Source organism: Calypte anna, chromosome 15 (assembly GCF_003957555.1).
Source record: "Calypte anna isolate BGI_N300 chromosome 15, bCalAnn1_v1.p, whole genome shotgun sequence".
Classification (NCBI taxonomy): domain Eukaryota; kingdom Metazoa; phylum Chordata; class Aves; order Apodiformes; family Trochilidae; genus Calypte; species Calypte anna.
In genome coordinates, this window is record NC_044261.1 from 8,605,881 (window position 1) to 8,621,376 (window position 15,496).

Here is a 15,496-nt window from a genome sequence, read left to right on the forward strand (position 1 = left end):
ACAGGCAGTGACTGCAGAACAGCAGTTCATAAAAACAGCAGTTCATACATAAAAGGTTTCTTTCAATTCCAAGCAGCTATCTGCTTTATTAGAACCAATTCACCTTTTTTTTTCCTATTTTGTTTGTTTTGTTACTCTTTCCTCCTACCATCTTCTGCTGGTGGGTAATTAAATAATTCTGAGGGCTGATTAAAGAAAAGAATAGCTCTCAACTTCCTTCTTCAAATAGAGCTCCTTACTCAGTCTTGTGAAGTTTAAGTTTTCTCGAGTATGAAATCCACACCTCAAATGTCACAGAATGCTAAGTCAGGCTGGCCAAATAGAGACAGCCTGAGTCACCATCAGCAGAGAAAGGATGAAAAGAAGGGTAGTGGTGTTTGGAGAAACTGAGATCTCAGTCACTTTGTTTACCTTCTGGGAGAGGTCCTGGTTATTCAAGATGAAATGCAATGTAAAGTTAAAAAAACAAAATAACACAAAAAACCAAACAAAAACAAACAAAAAAAAGGAATCAACCTTCCTAAAAGAAATAGTACAAGACTACCTTGACCATAGCAATATGGTATGAGGCCAATTCCCTAACTGCTTTAAGGTGTTTATTTAGGTTAGTAAGTGCTAAGAGACAAGACTGCCTTACTTTGTATGCAGTATACTCTGAAGTTGACATGTGATTTTCAGCACTGCCTTGAAACTCAAATAAGCAATCAATGCTAAAATCTCGAGCACACTTAAAACAATATTTTTACTCTGTACCCTGTCATTCTATACTGGGTAACAGGAGAAGGAACAAAGGTCCCTCTTTGTGGGCTTCTTTATCCCAGTTAATTCCAGGGATGTAGCAGAAAGTGCACTCTTCTGATTGAATAATATGATGAAGCAGTGCCCGTTCCCATTTAACTACATGCTACTTGGATCCCTGCTGTTTAACCCACGTTCCAGCATGAGATTCTTCCTGAGACTGACGAAGTGCCAGGAAAAAAAATTTCACTTAATAACATTACTTATTATTTGGATTGCAGTGGTATCTATCCCCCCATTCTGTATAATTAGCACAATTCACACCATGCTAAATGCTGCACAGACATGGGACTAGTAATTTGGCTCTGCAACAGAGGTGTTATGTCCTCTGCTGTTGACTGAAAGCCACATCTCATTTGTTCCATTAGCCCTCTTGAGCTTCACATCTGTACTTTGAGACTTGTGCTTTATCACTCAAAAACAAACAGATTTATGACCAACAGAATCATTGAAATATTTTAGATGTGTTTTAGTATGTTTTAATGATCTAATGATTAATTTTGTTCCACAGTCCAAAAATGGCAAAAAGATAGCAAAACAAACATCCGAAAAGCCTCCACACAGCAGATCTGAGGGCAGAGACAAACAGAGAAGTAGCTCAGTAGCTGTTCAGAAGAGCAAGGTGAGTGTTCAGTGCTCTAAAATCTTCCAGTAGGTTTACTACCAAGTGCTGAAACAGCTGTGACAGCACTGGCCCAAACCAGAAGTGACCACATGTTGGGTGAAAGAACTGCCTGCACCCTCTCTGGCACCTGCACATTGAGATTTATCTCAAGATTTTCTTCCCTGGTATGTATGACTCAGTCTTATGGTCCAGCACAGATGGGAAACGTGCTCTGAATATTAACAAGTTATAGGACTACACTATGATTTTTTTTTTTTTTTTTTTTTTTTTTTTTTTTTTTTTTTTTTTTAACTCTTATGATTACAGTTATTTATTGCTTTCATTTTCAGATACACAAAATATTGGTCAATTTTAAGTAATCACCCAATAAAAATAGTGTGTAATAATTAGTAAAAAAAATTAGTGTGTAATATTTTCATAAAGCACAGCTTCTGAGATAGGCATAGGAAAAGGACACAGTGAGAATAACCTGGGATGTCCTTGTGGTGGAGATAGAGCACCCTTTTTATCTACAGAAAAAGTGTTTTTCCAGTGACATTGGGGTGCATTAGGGATAGGAAACTTTATCTGATGTTTACTGTGATTCATCTTTTCTGTTCACTAATGGAGTCTCTCCAGAGCTTTAAATGCTTCAGTCTCCAGTAGATACAAGCATGATAAAAATTACTTAAAAAAAAATAAATCAATAAACACCTAAGTGTTTGGCAGCTCTCTTTTTACTGTATCATTTACTCAACAGTTTAATGCTTAATAGAAGAAATTTGCCTATAAAATATTCATGTGCAGATTAAGCAGATAGAACACACCACAGTTTGATTCAGCTTTTCTAGCTCTTTTCATTCATGACAAAATTAATTGTTTCAGAACATGGAAATGGTATTTGCTGGGGGGGTAACACCTGACTTACCCTTCTGAGGCCCTGGGTCGGGATTGATCTGTGAGAATATCCCAGCACTCCAGTCTGAGGCAGTGAAGTTTTCATAATCCAAAATTTGGAGCCTGTTTTGGCTTTAGAAAGAAAAAGTTCACATTGACACAGCTGTATCCCCTTTAGGTGATGTGCTGCCTCCCGCCCTCCCTCTTATCCCCCTGAGGGACTTGGATTGACAGGAAGCTGAACATGAGCCAGCAGTGTGCCCAGGTAGCCAAGAAGGCCAATGGCATCCTGGGCTGGCTCAGGAACAGCGTGGCCAGCAGGTCCAGGGAAGGGATTCTGCCCCTGTACTCAGCCCTGGTGAGGCCACAGCTTGAGTCCTGTGTCCAGTTCTGGGCCCCTCAGTTCAGAAAGGATATTCAGGTGCTGGAGCGGGTCCAAAGGAGGCAACTGGGCTGGTGAAGGGACGCGAGCACAGACCCTATGAGGAGAGGCTGAGGGAGCTGGGGGTGTTCAGCCTGGAGAAGAGGAGGCTCAGGGGAGACTCTCTACAACTCCCTGAAAGGAGGTTGGAGCCAGGGGGGAGTTGGGCTCTTTTCCCAGGCAACTCTCAGCAAGACAAGAGGGCAGGGTCTCAAGTTGTGCCAGGGGAGGTTTAGGTTGGATATTAGAAAGAATTTCTTTACCAAGAGGGTGATCAGACATTGGAATGGGCTGCCCAGGGAAGTAGTGGATTCTCCATCCCTCTTTAAAAAGAGACTGGATGTGGCACTCAGTGCCATAGTCTAGTAACTGCAGCAGTAGTGGATCAAGGGTTGGACTTGACAATCTCTGAGGTCCCTCCCAACCCAGCCAATTCTATGATTCTGATTCTATGACTGCTTGCTGTGCTAGGGATTTACTTGCATGTAGGAATCGCAGCATGCTGACCACTTCAGCCGAGGTTCTCTGATGATGATGATGATGAGATTGCTGCACTATATTTTAAATGCAGGTACCAGATGCCCGTCCTCAGGCGCCGGCAGCCCCGGGGGTCTCTGTGAGGAGAGGCGCTGCCCCACGCCGGCTGCAGGCGGTTCCCGCCGGTTCCAGCAGCCCCAGCGCACGGCACAGCTGAGCCCCTCAGCCAGCCCAGTGCTGCCTCTGGGAACGCAGAGCTAAGGAAGGGCAAAACCCACACAGACTGAGGGAAAAAGTGTGAGAAACAGCTCCCTAAGCACAATGAAACTGCAGTTCAGGGCAGATGGAAGTCTAATTTTGTGGGGGTTTCGGGTTTTTTTTCATTTTTTTGTTTTTTTTTTTCCTCTGGAGATGAGCGTCTGGGCCTTTCATCAGCAGGTGTGTTTGAGAACGGTGAGGGTGTTCCTTTGTGAAGCCCAAACAGAGGAAAACCAAACAAACAAAAAGGAAAAGAGGCAAAACTTTCCTAAGGAAAATCAGTAAACATACTTTATAGAATTCGGGGGTTGCAAATCACGAAATAATGAACGGAGAATTCAGCTGTTCTCTCTAAAATTAGAAATGCAAGAACAAAATTTCAGCAAAGTGGTAACCAAACGAATGTTAAACTGCTGTGAGTAAAATCCTACACAGTCTGAAATTGTAATGTCAGTTTTCAGACACACTGGCATTCTTGGCTAAATATGGTACAAGGGTTTATTTCTGTATTAAAGCTTCACTATGAATGTTTTACACAGAAACCATGTTGAGAAATTAGTGACTTGTTGGAATGATGTACTAGTTGTAAGAAGCAACACCAGATTGGAAGTAGTGTTGTTAAAAGAAAATCATAGTAAATTACTTTTTTTGTTTTTTCTCCTGCTTTAGTTTGAGGCTAATTGTAAAATGAAGGAGCTCTAAATGAATCTGTCTTTGTATATTACTTGTTGAGGGCATAGAATTAAGATAGGGGACATTATGTTTTTGGAATAGTTTTATACCGTTTATGGAATACAGCACCTCAATGTAGCTGGAGCACAGCTTCCAAATGGAGGTGCATGTTTAGCAAGGATAATTTCTTAATTAGTTTTGTGATGCAATGCTGAGTGAAGAACCAGAAGTGGTAGCTGAGGACCAGCACTATGTTGCCATCAAGTGGTAAATACATTGATATATCTACAGTTAAAGTGATCATGGTTCACTGGCATCCACTGAATAAAGAAAAATATATTAAAAGAAACTAGCAGCATTCCATTTCATTGTGTTATCACAGTCTCTTTACTGGTGATTGATCAAATGAGATTGTCTCTTGTTCACTTACTGTTTGAATGAAAGATCTGAAGAAGGACAATTTGAAATAATGCAGCTATGTTATAACTTTTGAAAGAATTTGAATTACAGTCTTTCCCTCAGACAAAGCTTTAGCAAAACCAACATGAAAAATGTATTTCCTCTTTATCAGGATGTCAGCCCTTCAACTTCATTGACATTGTCATCCAATAACACTGCTCTCATCACACAAACTGCTACCAGATCTCTTCCGCTAAAGCAGAAAATGCATTTTGTGGATGTTAAGGCTCAGCATGTGCAAAATATCAACAAAAAATCCAAAAGTATAAAAGATCTGGAGATCCAACTGCTGCAAGTGGAGTGCGAAGACCTCAAAAATCAGCTAGGATCCCTGAGGGTAGGTTAAAATCTAGTTCTGTTCTTAATATCTAATTGTGCTTGTAAAAAGTTACATTGAAAATTGTTTGCAGATGTGTTAAAACCAAGTAGAAGAAAAATGCTTTTTTGCTAAGTTTTCATCTAAGCAGATAGATATGATTGATATTTAATATTTTGCAAATTACTATGCCTAGATGAGAGTTTGGGTTTGAATTCACAATACTTCTGGTTTAGCTTCAAATTAAAACTTTCATTAAGGCTATAATCTTATACTTTGGATGGCTGAGTGGCATTCCTGTACTTTTTAGTTAATATACTAGCATCAAAATCTTCTCAGCATTGTCTTCTACTAATTTTGTGCCCCACCAGCAGCATCTCTGAGCCTTTGGTTACAGGATATATCATGTAACTTCTTCCAGATTCCAAAGGTGGGAGTTGCCTCATCCTCACCTGCTTTGATTACAGCCAGAGAAAGTTTACTAAGCAAGAAGTATTTAGGGTACTAAAGGTGTAGGATGTTGTGCTGCTGATGCTATGAGGAGACATTTTGCTTTTTAGGTGGCAGAGAATTATGAATTAAGCACAAGAAGTCACACTCATAAAGATACATTCCTATGGCAGATGGTCTCGTTTAGATAGAAATTCATCTATGACAAATTGTGTGTTAACATCACCATATATTTGAGAAATCAGAAACTGAAAATTTCCTGTCATGCAGGAAGGGCTGGTGGGGCAGAAGCCAGGTGACACGGAGGAATTACTGAAACAATCTCAGAAAGAGCTGTTGTGGCTTCAGAGGCAGCTGTCCTTTCTCTCCAGAGGAGGCCCTGTGTGTATTTTGGCAGCTAGCAAGGTAAGCTCCATTATTATTTTTTCAGCTTACTTTACTGTTCAAGTGGGGTTAGAAAGGGAAGGGTGTATCCTCATTTTGGCTTGTTGTATTGAAACAAGTAGGAATTATTTTTTAAGTGTACTAAGAAGAAAATCAGTCTTTAAGGATGCAGTGTAAATAATTTTCTCATGTAATTCAGAAGTATCAGAAAAAAAACATGAAATTCTTCATGGCCTGTAACAGGTTACATAGTTAAAATCAGAATTCATAGAGCCCTATCATGTATGGAAAGATAGCTATCTTTTTTTCTGAAGAAAACTGCTTATCAGAAGGTAGGATCATTCTGTTGGGATTGTTATTCTGGGGACATTTCTTGGCCTGGCAGACAGAACTGCAGTTCCCTTTCTTCTCTCAGCAGCACTGTTACATATGCATTCCTAGTGACAAGCAGCCCATCATAAGCATAGCTGCATCCATCCCTAACAGGCAAAAATTACTTTCAGGCTTTATACTTGATTCTGGTATTTGGCCATATAAACTCCTGAATTAAAAATAAACTGTTTATGTTAACAATGTCTTAACATCTCACCATTGTACTCTCATCTTCTGTGTCATAACAAATAGAATATGTCGAGTTTTGATGACTCAAGTTTTCAAATGTTTACTTGAAATAAAGAATATCTTTAAATCTTCAGAGCAGTGAATCTGTTCTGATGGTTTAAAAAATAGTGTCTACTTTATTTGCAGAGTAATTTAATGTATCAATATAATTTCCCATGTTTTAAAGCAAGATTTCCAGAAAGTTACAGATAATTTACATATTTTATTCATGCCCCCACACCCATTTACAGATATACATTTTAAATATTTTTACAGTGATCTGACTTATTTTCAAGTATCAAGTTTGCTTAGCAAATAGCTATTTTTTTTTTTCTGTACAAGTGCACATAAAGTAACAGAAATGTTTATCTAGTCTCTGGCTTAGACAGTTTTAAGATGTGTCACCTGGAATTTTCTGGTAACACTTTGTGTCATATGCTGCAAATCTGTATTTGTTGCTGAAGCACAGTATGTCAAGATACAGTCATAGTCAGAAGGAACATTTGGATTTGAAGCTTGCATGTAGCTCAACTGAGAAAAAAAAATCTAACTTGCCAAAATTAGACTTTTTTTTTTTTTAATAAAAACAAGTTATGCAAAAACTGGTTATAAAAGTGCACTTGCCTTATGATCAAAGCCATAATCTAATCAGGGAAGGAACATATGATCTGAGTAGGAGCAGCTTTTCTTTCTGAAAATACCAGAGTTTTGTTGTTCCTGCTCCCGCCTTGAGTAATGTCAGGTAAGGTCATTTGGGGCTGTGATATGTACAGAAGAGTGGACTTGGATACCTGATTTTTAGATTTTGGACTTTCTGTTCAGAAAACTGCAGTCTTCCTAGAATGTGGAAGGTAGGCCTTCAGGAAAGAAAGCACACATTGTCTGTAACGTTTCCTCTTTTTTTTCCCCTTCAGTATCACAGAACCAAGGATAAGATTTTTAGCAGTTTCATTTTTATAATGAGGGACAGATTTTTTAGAAGCAGTCAGTAATTTTGAAGATCATACTGTGACAGTTTTCACCATACTTTAATTCTAAACCTCTGAAGAGAAATGCTTTTTATCACAGTGAGAGTGGTGGTACTCAATAGTGCTGGAAGCTTTGGGGGTAACAATAAGGCATTCAAATAGATTGATGCTTGGGAACTAGAATATCCAGTAAGATAAGCAATGCTATTTGGAAGGATACCTTTCCTGGTTAGTAAACATCATGGTTCAAGGTTAAAATTTATCATGGATTGGAAATCCAGAGAAGACAAACTTTGAGAAAGAGGTCATTTGACAAGTCTCTCTTGCATGGCTCCTAATATCTCAGAGTGAAACATCTGGTGCAAACAGTACCTTGAGATGAGGATTCTCTTCCTGCATTTCAGCTCATGAAGAAGTGTTAGGCTTTGGGGGAAATCTGGATGTTTTTTTTAATGCCAAACTTCTCTGAAAATTGTCATCTTCCGAGTTGTTATGCCCGTTAATGAAACTGGAAGGGGGAAGACTGATACTTGAAAAGTATCTGAAAATTAATATATGCTCTTTCACTTGCATGGACACTTAATTTTGTGGACAAAAGGGGAGACATTATTGGAATCAGGGATGTATTCCTGCAGATACTTTATCAGGATTCAAAAAACCAGTACATTGAGAGTGCAATATTTCCTTCTCCTGTTTAATACCAAAAGGAGAATACAAAATCCCACCTTAGCAATGTTTTCTTGATAATTTAACCTTCATCAGCCTTGAGAATTCATTTATGTTACAGTGAATGGGCTCCCAAAGTGGTCAGGCTCTGAGTCACATAATTTCTGCTGGGTTGGGGAAGGAAGTTTAAAGCTATATTCCTATAAAGTTATTTATTTAAAATCTTTTCTGTATCCCCCCCTTACAGTGTCTCCCTCTATTTGCTGGGGAGAGTGTTGTTGCGTACTCGGAAGTTTGGTGTGAATATATTGTATAGTTTTCTTGAGAAGAGGAAAGACAGAATGGTTAGGATGCTCCAGGTAATCTGTCTTAATACCCTTCTGCATTTTAGTTCCTAAGCCTTCCATTGGGCAGGCTTGGAAGTGAAAAAAAAAATTGCAGCTCACATTTACAGTTCATTGGTTCGTGCCAGTAGGCCACAGATGACCTACTGAGAAGATCCTGTGATAGCATTACTTGGAGGTAAAATAAAATCTCCCAACACCCGCCTTCCCCCTCGCCCCCCCTTCACGGAAACACACCCTTCCTGCCATCCCACTTGCTGCTTGTCAGCTCCTGTCCGTGCTCCCTGCTGCCGTGTCGGGGTTAATACTATGTGAAAGAGAAACTGGCAAATAGGGAAAGCCATCTTTGTGTGCGTATGTGTGTGAGAGCACTGCTGTTTCATAGGCTCTGGCAGCTGCTGCATGGCCGATGATGCTTGCTCTCTCTTTTTCACCCTGCCTCCCTGCAGACAACTAATGAATCATTTTCTAGCCTGAATACGAGCAGCGCAAACACACCAATGCTGCTGCTGCTGCTGCTGCTGCTGCCGACGCTTCTGCCTTTCTCTACAAGGTTGTAATTTGACACAGTAGACTGCAGTTCTCTCTCTCGGCAATGATCTTGCTGCATATCGGAAGCACTTGATTTGAAGGTATGCTGAGATTTCACCCTTTCTAAAAATAGCTATTTCTGTTAAATGCTTCACGGGCAAAATGAGGATGGGAGGGCTGAAGATTTGTAGGTGTGTATGGGGGAGAATCCTCTTTTTAGTTAGCAGTAATGCAGCAGTAACTCTGATCCAAGGCAGACAAACTTTATTATTCTGCTGCAATTTGATGATGCCCTTCACTAGATATTTTCTTCTAGGTGCTGCTCGGAATAATAAAATGTGTTAGTGAAGTGCATGAGCACTAGGTAAAAGGATTAAAGTCTTGCTAGATTATTCCATCCCCTCTCCCATTGATGTTTAATCTGATGTCATTTTCCAGTCACTTTTCAGGTTCCAATAAAATAAATTATATATTGACAGGTTTGATGGTGCCATGTTTCTTTTATGTATTAGTGTCTGTGGGCAAAGTTGGTAACTGTACTGGCTAGCAGCTCCCCACACACTCCCTTCTTCCCCCCAAGCCCTATGCGTGTTCACAGTATTTGTTTGCTTTACAGATGTAAATTGTTATGTCATGGCAAAGTCACCAATGTGACTGCTCTTCCATACAGATATTGTTAATTAAATTGTATGTGGTGTTGGTCTGGCATCTAATGCTAAATCAAACCAATTGCAAGCAAAGATCGCATCCTTTTTTTTTTTTTCTGGTAGAAGGGAGAGATCTTCTGAAGCTATATATATAATTTATATATACAAATGGACAGGCTATGCATAGCAGTATTCATGGGATGTATGTTTTGTATATGACTATGTACGACAGAATAACATTTGATTATAGCTTATGCATATAAATGCCAGTTAATCAGTTAGCACGTACCAGGCTGCTCTGCTCGGTGTTCTAGGGGATACTGCAGGTTTTTTTATTAACCTGTTTTTAGAATTGGCTATTGCCTATAACAATGGGCAGAGAAAGTATACTTTGCAAAGAATGATGTGATGGTTGACATGGTAGTTGTATAGGGTCTTAGTACAGTTTTTGCTGAGGAAAATGTAAGTGAATATAAAGCCTTAGGTTTTTCTTTTTAAGCTACTGTTGTTTGTTATTTTAGTGGTAAAACACTGACTGAGCTTTTTGTCCAGTGGAGATAGTAATGCAGAGTTTATTAATAAAAAGTCATCAGAATAACTTATTACTGAGCGTTGTCACTGCACCCGGGAAACAGAATGTCTGTTCCTTAAGTGATTTGATGTATTTTGAAGAATTACCTGAAATTATAGGCATTGATCTTAACATTAAGAATTGCACCAGCTATGCTGAGACAGGGAAAGAATACTGTGATTCCCATCATCAAATAAGAACTATTGCTTAGCAAGATAGAAGACCAGGCTTAAGAAAATAACACAAAATATTAGAACACAGACCAAGTGGTTCAGTGGAAATTAAAGCATCTCCATAAATTCCATACAATAGAAAAATAGCAGTATACATGAACTGATAGCAAAATTATTGTAGTTGCCTTGTATTTCAGATTTTTTGATAAGGGGATGTTACATTTTTATTAGAGGAAGACTCAAGGTACTCAACTGACAAATAAGGAAGGCAATTCAGATCAAATCTTATATCTATAAGCTAAGGTTCACCACTGTAGACATATGCATTACATATACATATGCATTACTTCTAGTACCTTAAAGGAGGCTGTTGGTCTTTTTTAGGTGGCTTTTATTTTATTTATATGTTTTTTAGGAGTACGAAAAAAGTGAGATGGAACAAAATATGGGACAGTGCAATGCCACATATTTGTGCATGAAAACAATCTGAGCAGCTGATAGATGCTGGTTTAGTTAACTGACAGTTACTAGCTCAAAATATTTAAGCATCTCTAGACATGGCCAATCTTATACTGCTACAAGCTAGGTACCTACTTTTATATACATACAAAATGTGTACCTCTGTGTCAGCTCATTGTGCATATTCATTGCAGTTTAGATAGATGTGTGATATTAAGTATGAAAGGAATGTGTAAACACAGAAGTGCTCATTCTGGTAAAAGCTTATTACAGAAGTCCAAGCCTTTCTGGATTGCCAGGAGTGTAAATAAGATTCCTGCAATCACTGGTTAATTATTATTGTCTAGTTCACAGGGGGGAGTGGTCCTTTATATGTGGCAAATGCCTCACCTCATATCCAAATTAAATATCAAAAATCACTTTTTTTTTTTGCTCTTTTTTTTTTTTTTTTTTTTTTTTTTTTTTTTTCTGAAATAAACTATTAGATTATGTATCAGTCTTGTCCTCTCAATGTTTATGTAGTGTGGTTTGTGGGGCCGCTTTTCTTTTAATTGAAACTGCTCCATGTTCTCGTTCCTGCTACAATCTATTCCAGAGTAGCAAACTTGTTGATGTTCTAAGCTGACTGTCCCTACAGCTGAGAGTTGCCCTGAAGCATTGTTGACAGCAGCATTTGCTCAGTGCTGTTAAAATTGAAAAAAATATAATAATATCATTATTAAAAATAGAATGGGAATGTAGCCTCAGTGCTGGAAAAATGCAGCTTCTTCAAAGCCATGTTTCCTGAAACCAGTGAAAAAGAGGGCTTTTGTCAGGCTTATTTGCACAGAGTGGGCTCTTGGGAAGTGGCTGTGATAACATTACCCTAGGAGAACAGTTAATGATGTTCTGAAGCATCTGGTTGACACTGAAGTTTGAATGCAGTCATTAAGGGTTTCTTAGCTAACTGTAGCCATCCTGTTAAATGACATGTTGGGATCACGTTCATTCTATAAGGTATGGTTGTAAAGCCACCTGTGGTTGGCATTTTGGTGAGGACAGTAGAGTGGCTTTTAGGCTTGTGGCTCAACACTTTGGCTCAGGCTTATGACGTGGCACTTGATGAGAGTGTGAGTTCCAGCTCTGCCACAGATTCTGTGAATGGCTCTGGTGAAAGCACTTGGTATCTCTTGAGTTCTGTTCTCCTGCTGCAAATGCGAATAATAATGAACCTCTTCCACTACATTCTAATTATTTTATCTGCTTATAAGGTGAGATTTCAGATCAAAGACTGTTTTCTCCACCAGGATGCTAAATCCCAATGGAGGCTTCTAGATGCTGCTCATAAATCACTTTACTGTGTGCATTGTGTTTTGTTGATCTATAAAAAAATGCTTCCAAGCGTAAGAAGAACCTGCATTGATTCTGAGCTTTTTGGAATAACATTTGATTTTCTGAGCTTTCTGTTGTTCTAGTGGGTATGTTCAGTTGGGAGAGTAGAGCTTAATTCCCCTGTCATGGCAGTCATTTGGTAGAAACATTTACAGTGCAAAAGTCAGGACAGAGTAAGTGGGACTGCAGGTCCAGATTTTAGGTTTTTTTTAAATTGTTGTAAAGTTTTATATTTTCTGTGTCACAAGTAGTGTAACACTTGTTTTTAAGTCAATAAATATTACTATATTTGATGTTCATTATCAAGCAGCAGTGGTGCATGATATTACCATGAAGAATCAAGAGGAATGCATTGAAAATATAATAGGAGGGCACAGTCTCTCTTTTGTTCTTATCTAATAAACCATTTTCCTTTTTATTTTAAAGATCATTCTGTAGTAAGCTCTTCAGTGTCATACCTTCCTGAAGGCCTGATCTAAGCACAGTGGGCTGATGGGCAGTCAGCATGTGAATCCCTTTTCCTCCACCTCTAGTGAGATGAGACTGTTTTGGGTTGTTTGTTTTTGCTGAGGAGCATAAATCATTTTTATAGACAGCTTCAATCAAGTGCAATGGATACGTAGGAGAAAAGATTACAATAAAACCCCCTGCCAATTTTGGAGGGAAAAAAGCCCCTTTTGAGCCAGATTAACTCATTTAGGGATGCTTAAAAAAATTCCTAAATTGAGACTAAATTCCTGCAGAATCAGACAATATTCTGTGGCCTCACCATTTCAGCTTCTGCTGTATATTTCTGTACCTCCTTTTTATACAGTTGAAAATGTTATTTGTTATTTCTGAATGGAATATGATTCTGCCTTTTCCCTGACACAGTGCATCTTTAATAACAGCAGTTTCCAACTGCTTAAAAATATTCTCTGATATTAATCAGCAGGGACTTTTAGAGATTGATGCCAGTTTACACTAGGAGGGGTAAGTCAGCACAGTACCTCTGGGAGTGTGCTAATGGGCAAACTCTTTCTGAAGACAGATAGAGGTGAGGGTGCTTAGAATTCAGCTGGATGAAGCTCACAGTTGTCACTATAACCAGCAAGACATGGTTGAATCTGTCCCCCTTTTACTGCATTTTCCCTCCTCTCTGACAGTCACACTTCTACCTATTCATTAAACCCTCACTTCTGTTCTCCCCACTTCCCTGCCCACGATTCTGCATGCAGTTTGGAACATTAGGAATATTCTCTGTCAATTCCAAGAGCATATTTCTTCCTTTTTCTCTTGTTTACTGCTTGCTAATTAAATTTTGTAGGTGGCAGTTTGAAATCTTAGTGGGACGTGTCATGTGACTGCTAATGCTCTGCAGATCTCTATTACATAACCTTTAAGTAGTTTGGGAAAATGTGCTTGTGTCATACTGGGCCTGACATAAGGCTCTGTCTGAAGCCAGCAGCCTGATCAGGTTTTTTATGTACGATGACTGTAGAAATCTTCTGGATGGTTTGTTCTGGCACAAGATTTGTGCCCTCAGTTGTCAGGCCAATTGTCTTATTTCCCTGAAATGCTTTGCAGTCTGCACTCCTGCCTTTTCTGCAGGGTAGGAGAGAGGAGGGGTTAGATTTAAACACTCTGACGTGCCAGGTAGTGATCAAATGCATATTAAATGCAGCATGATAGGGATACGTTTGTTCATTTTAGCTTTGAAGTGACCAGGGTACAGAACAAATATAGAAAACCTCTCACTCTCTCACCCAACTCTTTCACCTCCTACAGATCTTAATTGGGCTGTGGTGCATTATGCAAAATGAAAACATAAATCAATACAGAAATTTAAAAATTGCTGTGCATGGATGATAAATTTTTAATGCATGGTACTTCATTAGGTTGCTCTTTTCCAAAAGGAGCACCTTATAAAGTGACAGCAATATATCCACTCATAGAAGAATAGCTCCTCTCTCTTTTTCTGAACCAGCACCATCTTTTGGTCTTATTTCTCAGACAGTTTCATGGGGATTTTTGCCCAAAACATATTTATACACTATCCAGTGCTGCTTAAGTAGTCCACTGTTGATGGACCAGCTCTTGTGCCTGGAAGAAAGGAAGTCTCCTAGTTTCCTGGCCAGGATATGGGCTTCAGAGGTTGGGTTTTGTGTGTGTGGCTCTGATATTTGACATGCTATGTGTTCTTAAGTAAATCAGAGGAGATCTTTTTGCCTCAGTTTCTTCATCTGCTGCATAATGGTCATTGGCAATGAGCTGCTGTAGCCTTGCAGCAAAAGATGCAGTTAGACACTGGCAACAACTGGGAACTGGGATGAAATTTAGTGTGTTAGTTGTTTTGCTTTTTTTTATTATTTTTTTTTATTTTTTTTTAATTTTCTATTGAAGTCAGATTTTCAGGTTTATAATTTTGTGCTGAAATCTGTGATTGTGTGAACCTGCACTTTGTTCTAGAGTAGCTCTCAGTTTTTAACGGAATTTCCATTTTGCAGATGAGAAACTCTCACTGTGTTGCAGGTTTACTTGTCCAAGATTGTTGAGCAGAGTTATTGCACATCTGCATTTTGCTTGCATTTTATCCATTGTATTGCTTCTCTTAATTAAATGTTATATAAGGAGGAAGTAGGGGGAAGTATTGATCTTCTAAAAACAGAGTTTCTTTTGGTTTACTTTAACTAGCTGTTTGTTTGCTACTTATAGGAAAGAGTTTGTGAGTGTCTTGGTTATTTTAAAAATTACTCCTATCATAAATCATGGTGGCTATAGTCAGTTTGTCTGTTTTCCTAATGACAGCCTGTTCTCCTACTGGGTATACTAAAACTACAAATGTTTCATTGCTGTAAGGGGTCTCAGTTGCTAAACAGTCTTAAATCATCTACAGAAATGTATGTACCATGCATTCCCTGAGATCCAATAGCTTTGGCTTATTTTAAGTAGGTTCAGTTAATGCTGCTGTGTTATCATGATTATTGGCTGCTGGATGAATTAAGATGATAACAAAGAAGCAACTCCAAAGCAGTTTTGTGTTTGTGTGGTAGGGCAGACTGGTACAGCCAATGCTTTTGTTTTTAAAGGAAACCTGTCATCAAGGCAGTTGTTTCTGTAAATAATGTGCATGGATGAGCTCTTTAAGATCTGTACCTCTTCCATTTAAGGTGCTTTACAGTCATACAGTGAGAAGAGGGCTTTCACCCTGGCAATCTCTGTCTTGATTTGTTTCAGAATGCAACAAGTGGCTTACCTGAACTATTACAGCTCTGAAACATTAAGACTTGCAGTGGAAGATCTTTTCATGCACTGTTAGCAAAAAACCAATATCTTAGTTGAGCTGTCAGTGCTCCGTAGAACCTTGCCAGGGATGAGTATTAGGGAGTAGCAGCAGTGATGGTCTTTACTTGAGGATTCCTATCAGGAAGGAAATACAAGGAAGTAACAT

At 38.8% G+C, this 15,496-nt stretch overlaps 1 protein-coding gene across 2 annotated transcripts in view; it reads left to right on the plus strand.

Annotated features, from left to right (window-relative positions):
• The window catches only part of RIMBP2 (RIMS binding protein 2), a 117,898-nt gene that overhangs the window by 7,562 nt on the left and 94,840 nt on the right, over positions 1-15,496 (plus strand). The window contains exons 3-5 of one of the 2 annotated variants that reach the window (XM_030460645.1): positions 1,310-1,420; positions 4,699-4,923; positions 5,623-5,757. In XM_030460645.1, the coding sequence (XP_030316505.1) occupies positions 1,310-1,420; positions 4,699-4,923; positions 5,623-5,757 (471 nt within the window). Of the gene's footprint in view, positions 1-1,309; positions 1,421-4,698; positions 4,924-5,622; positions 5,758-8,784; positions 8,947-15,496 lie in introns of those variants that run through there. The other variant, XM_030460644.1, reaches the window with a different exon arrangement.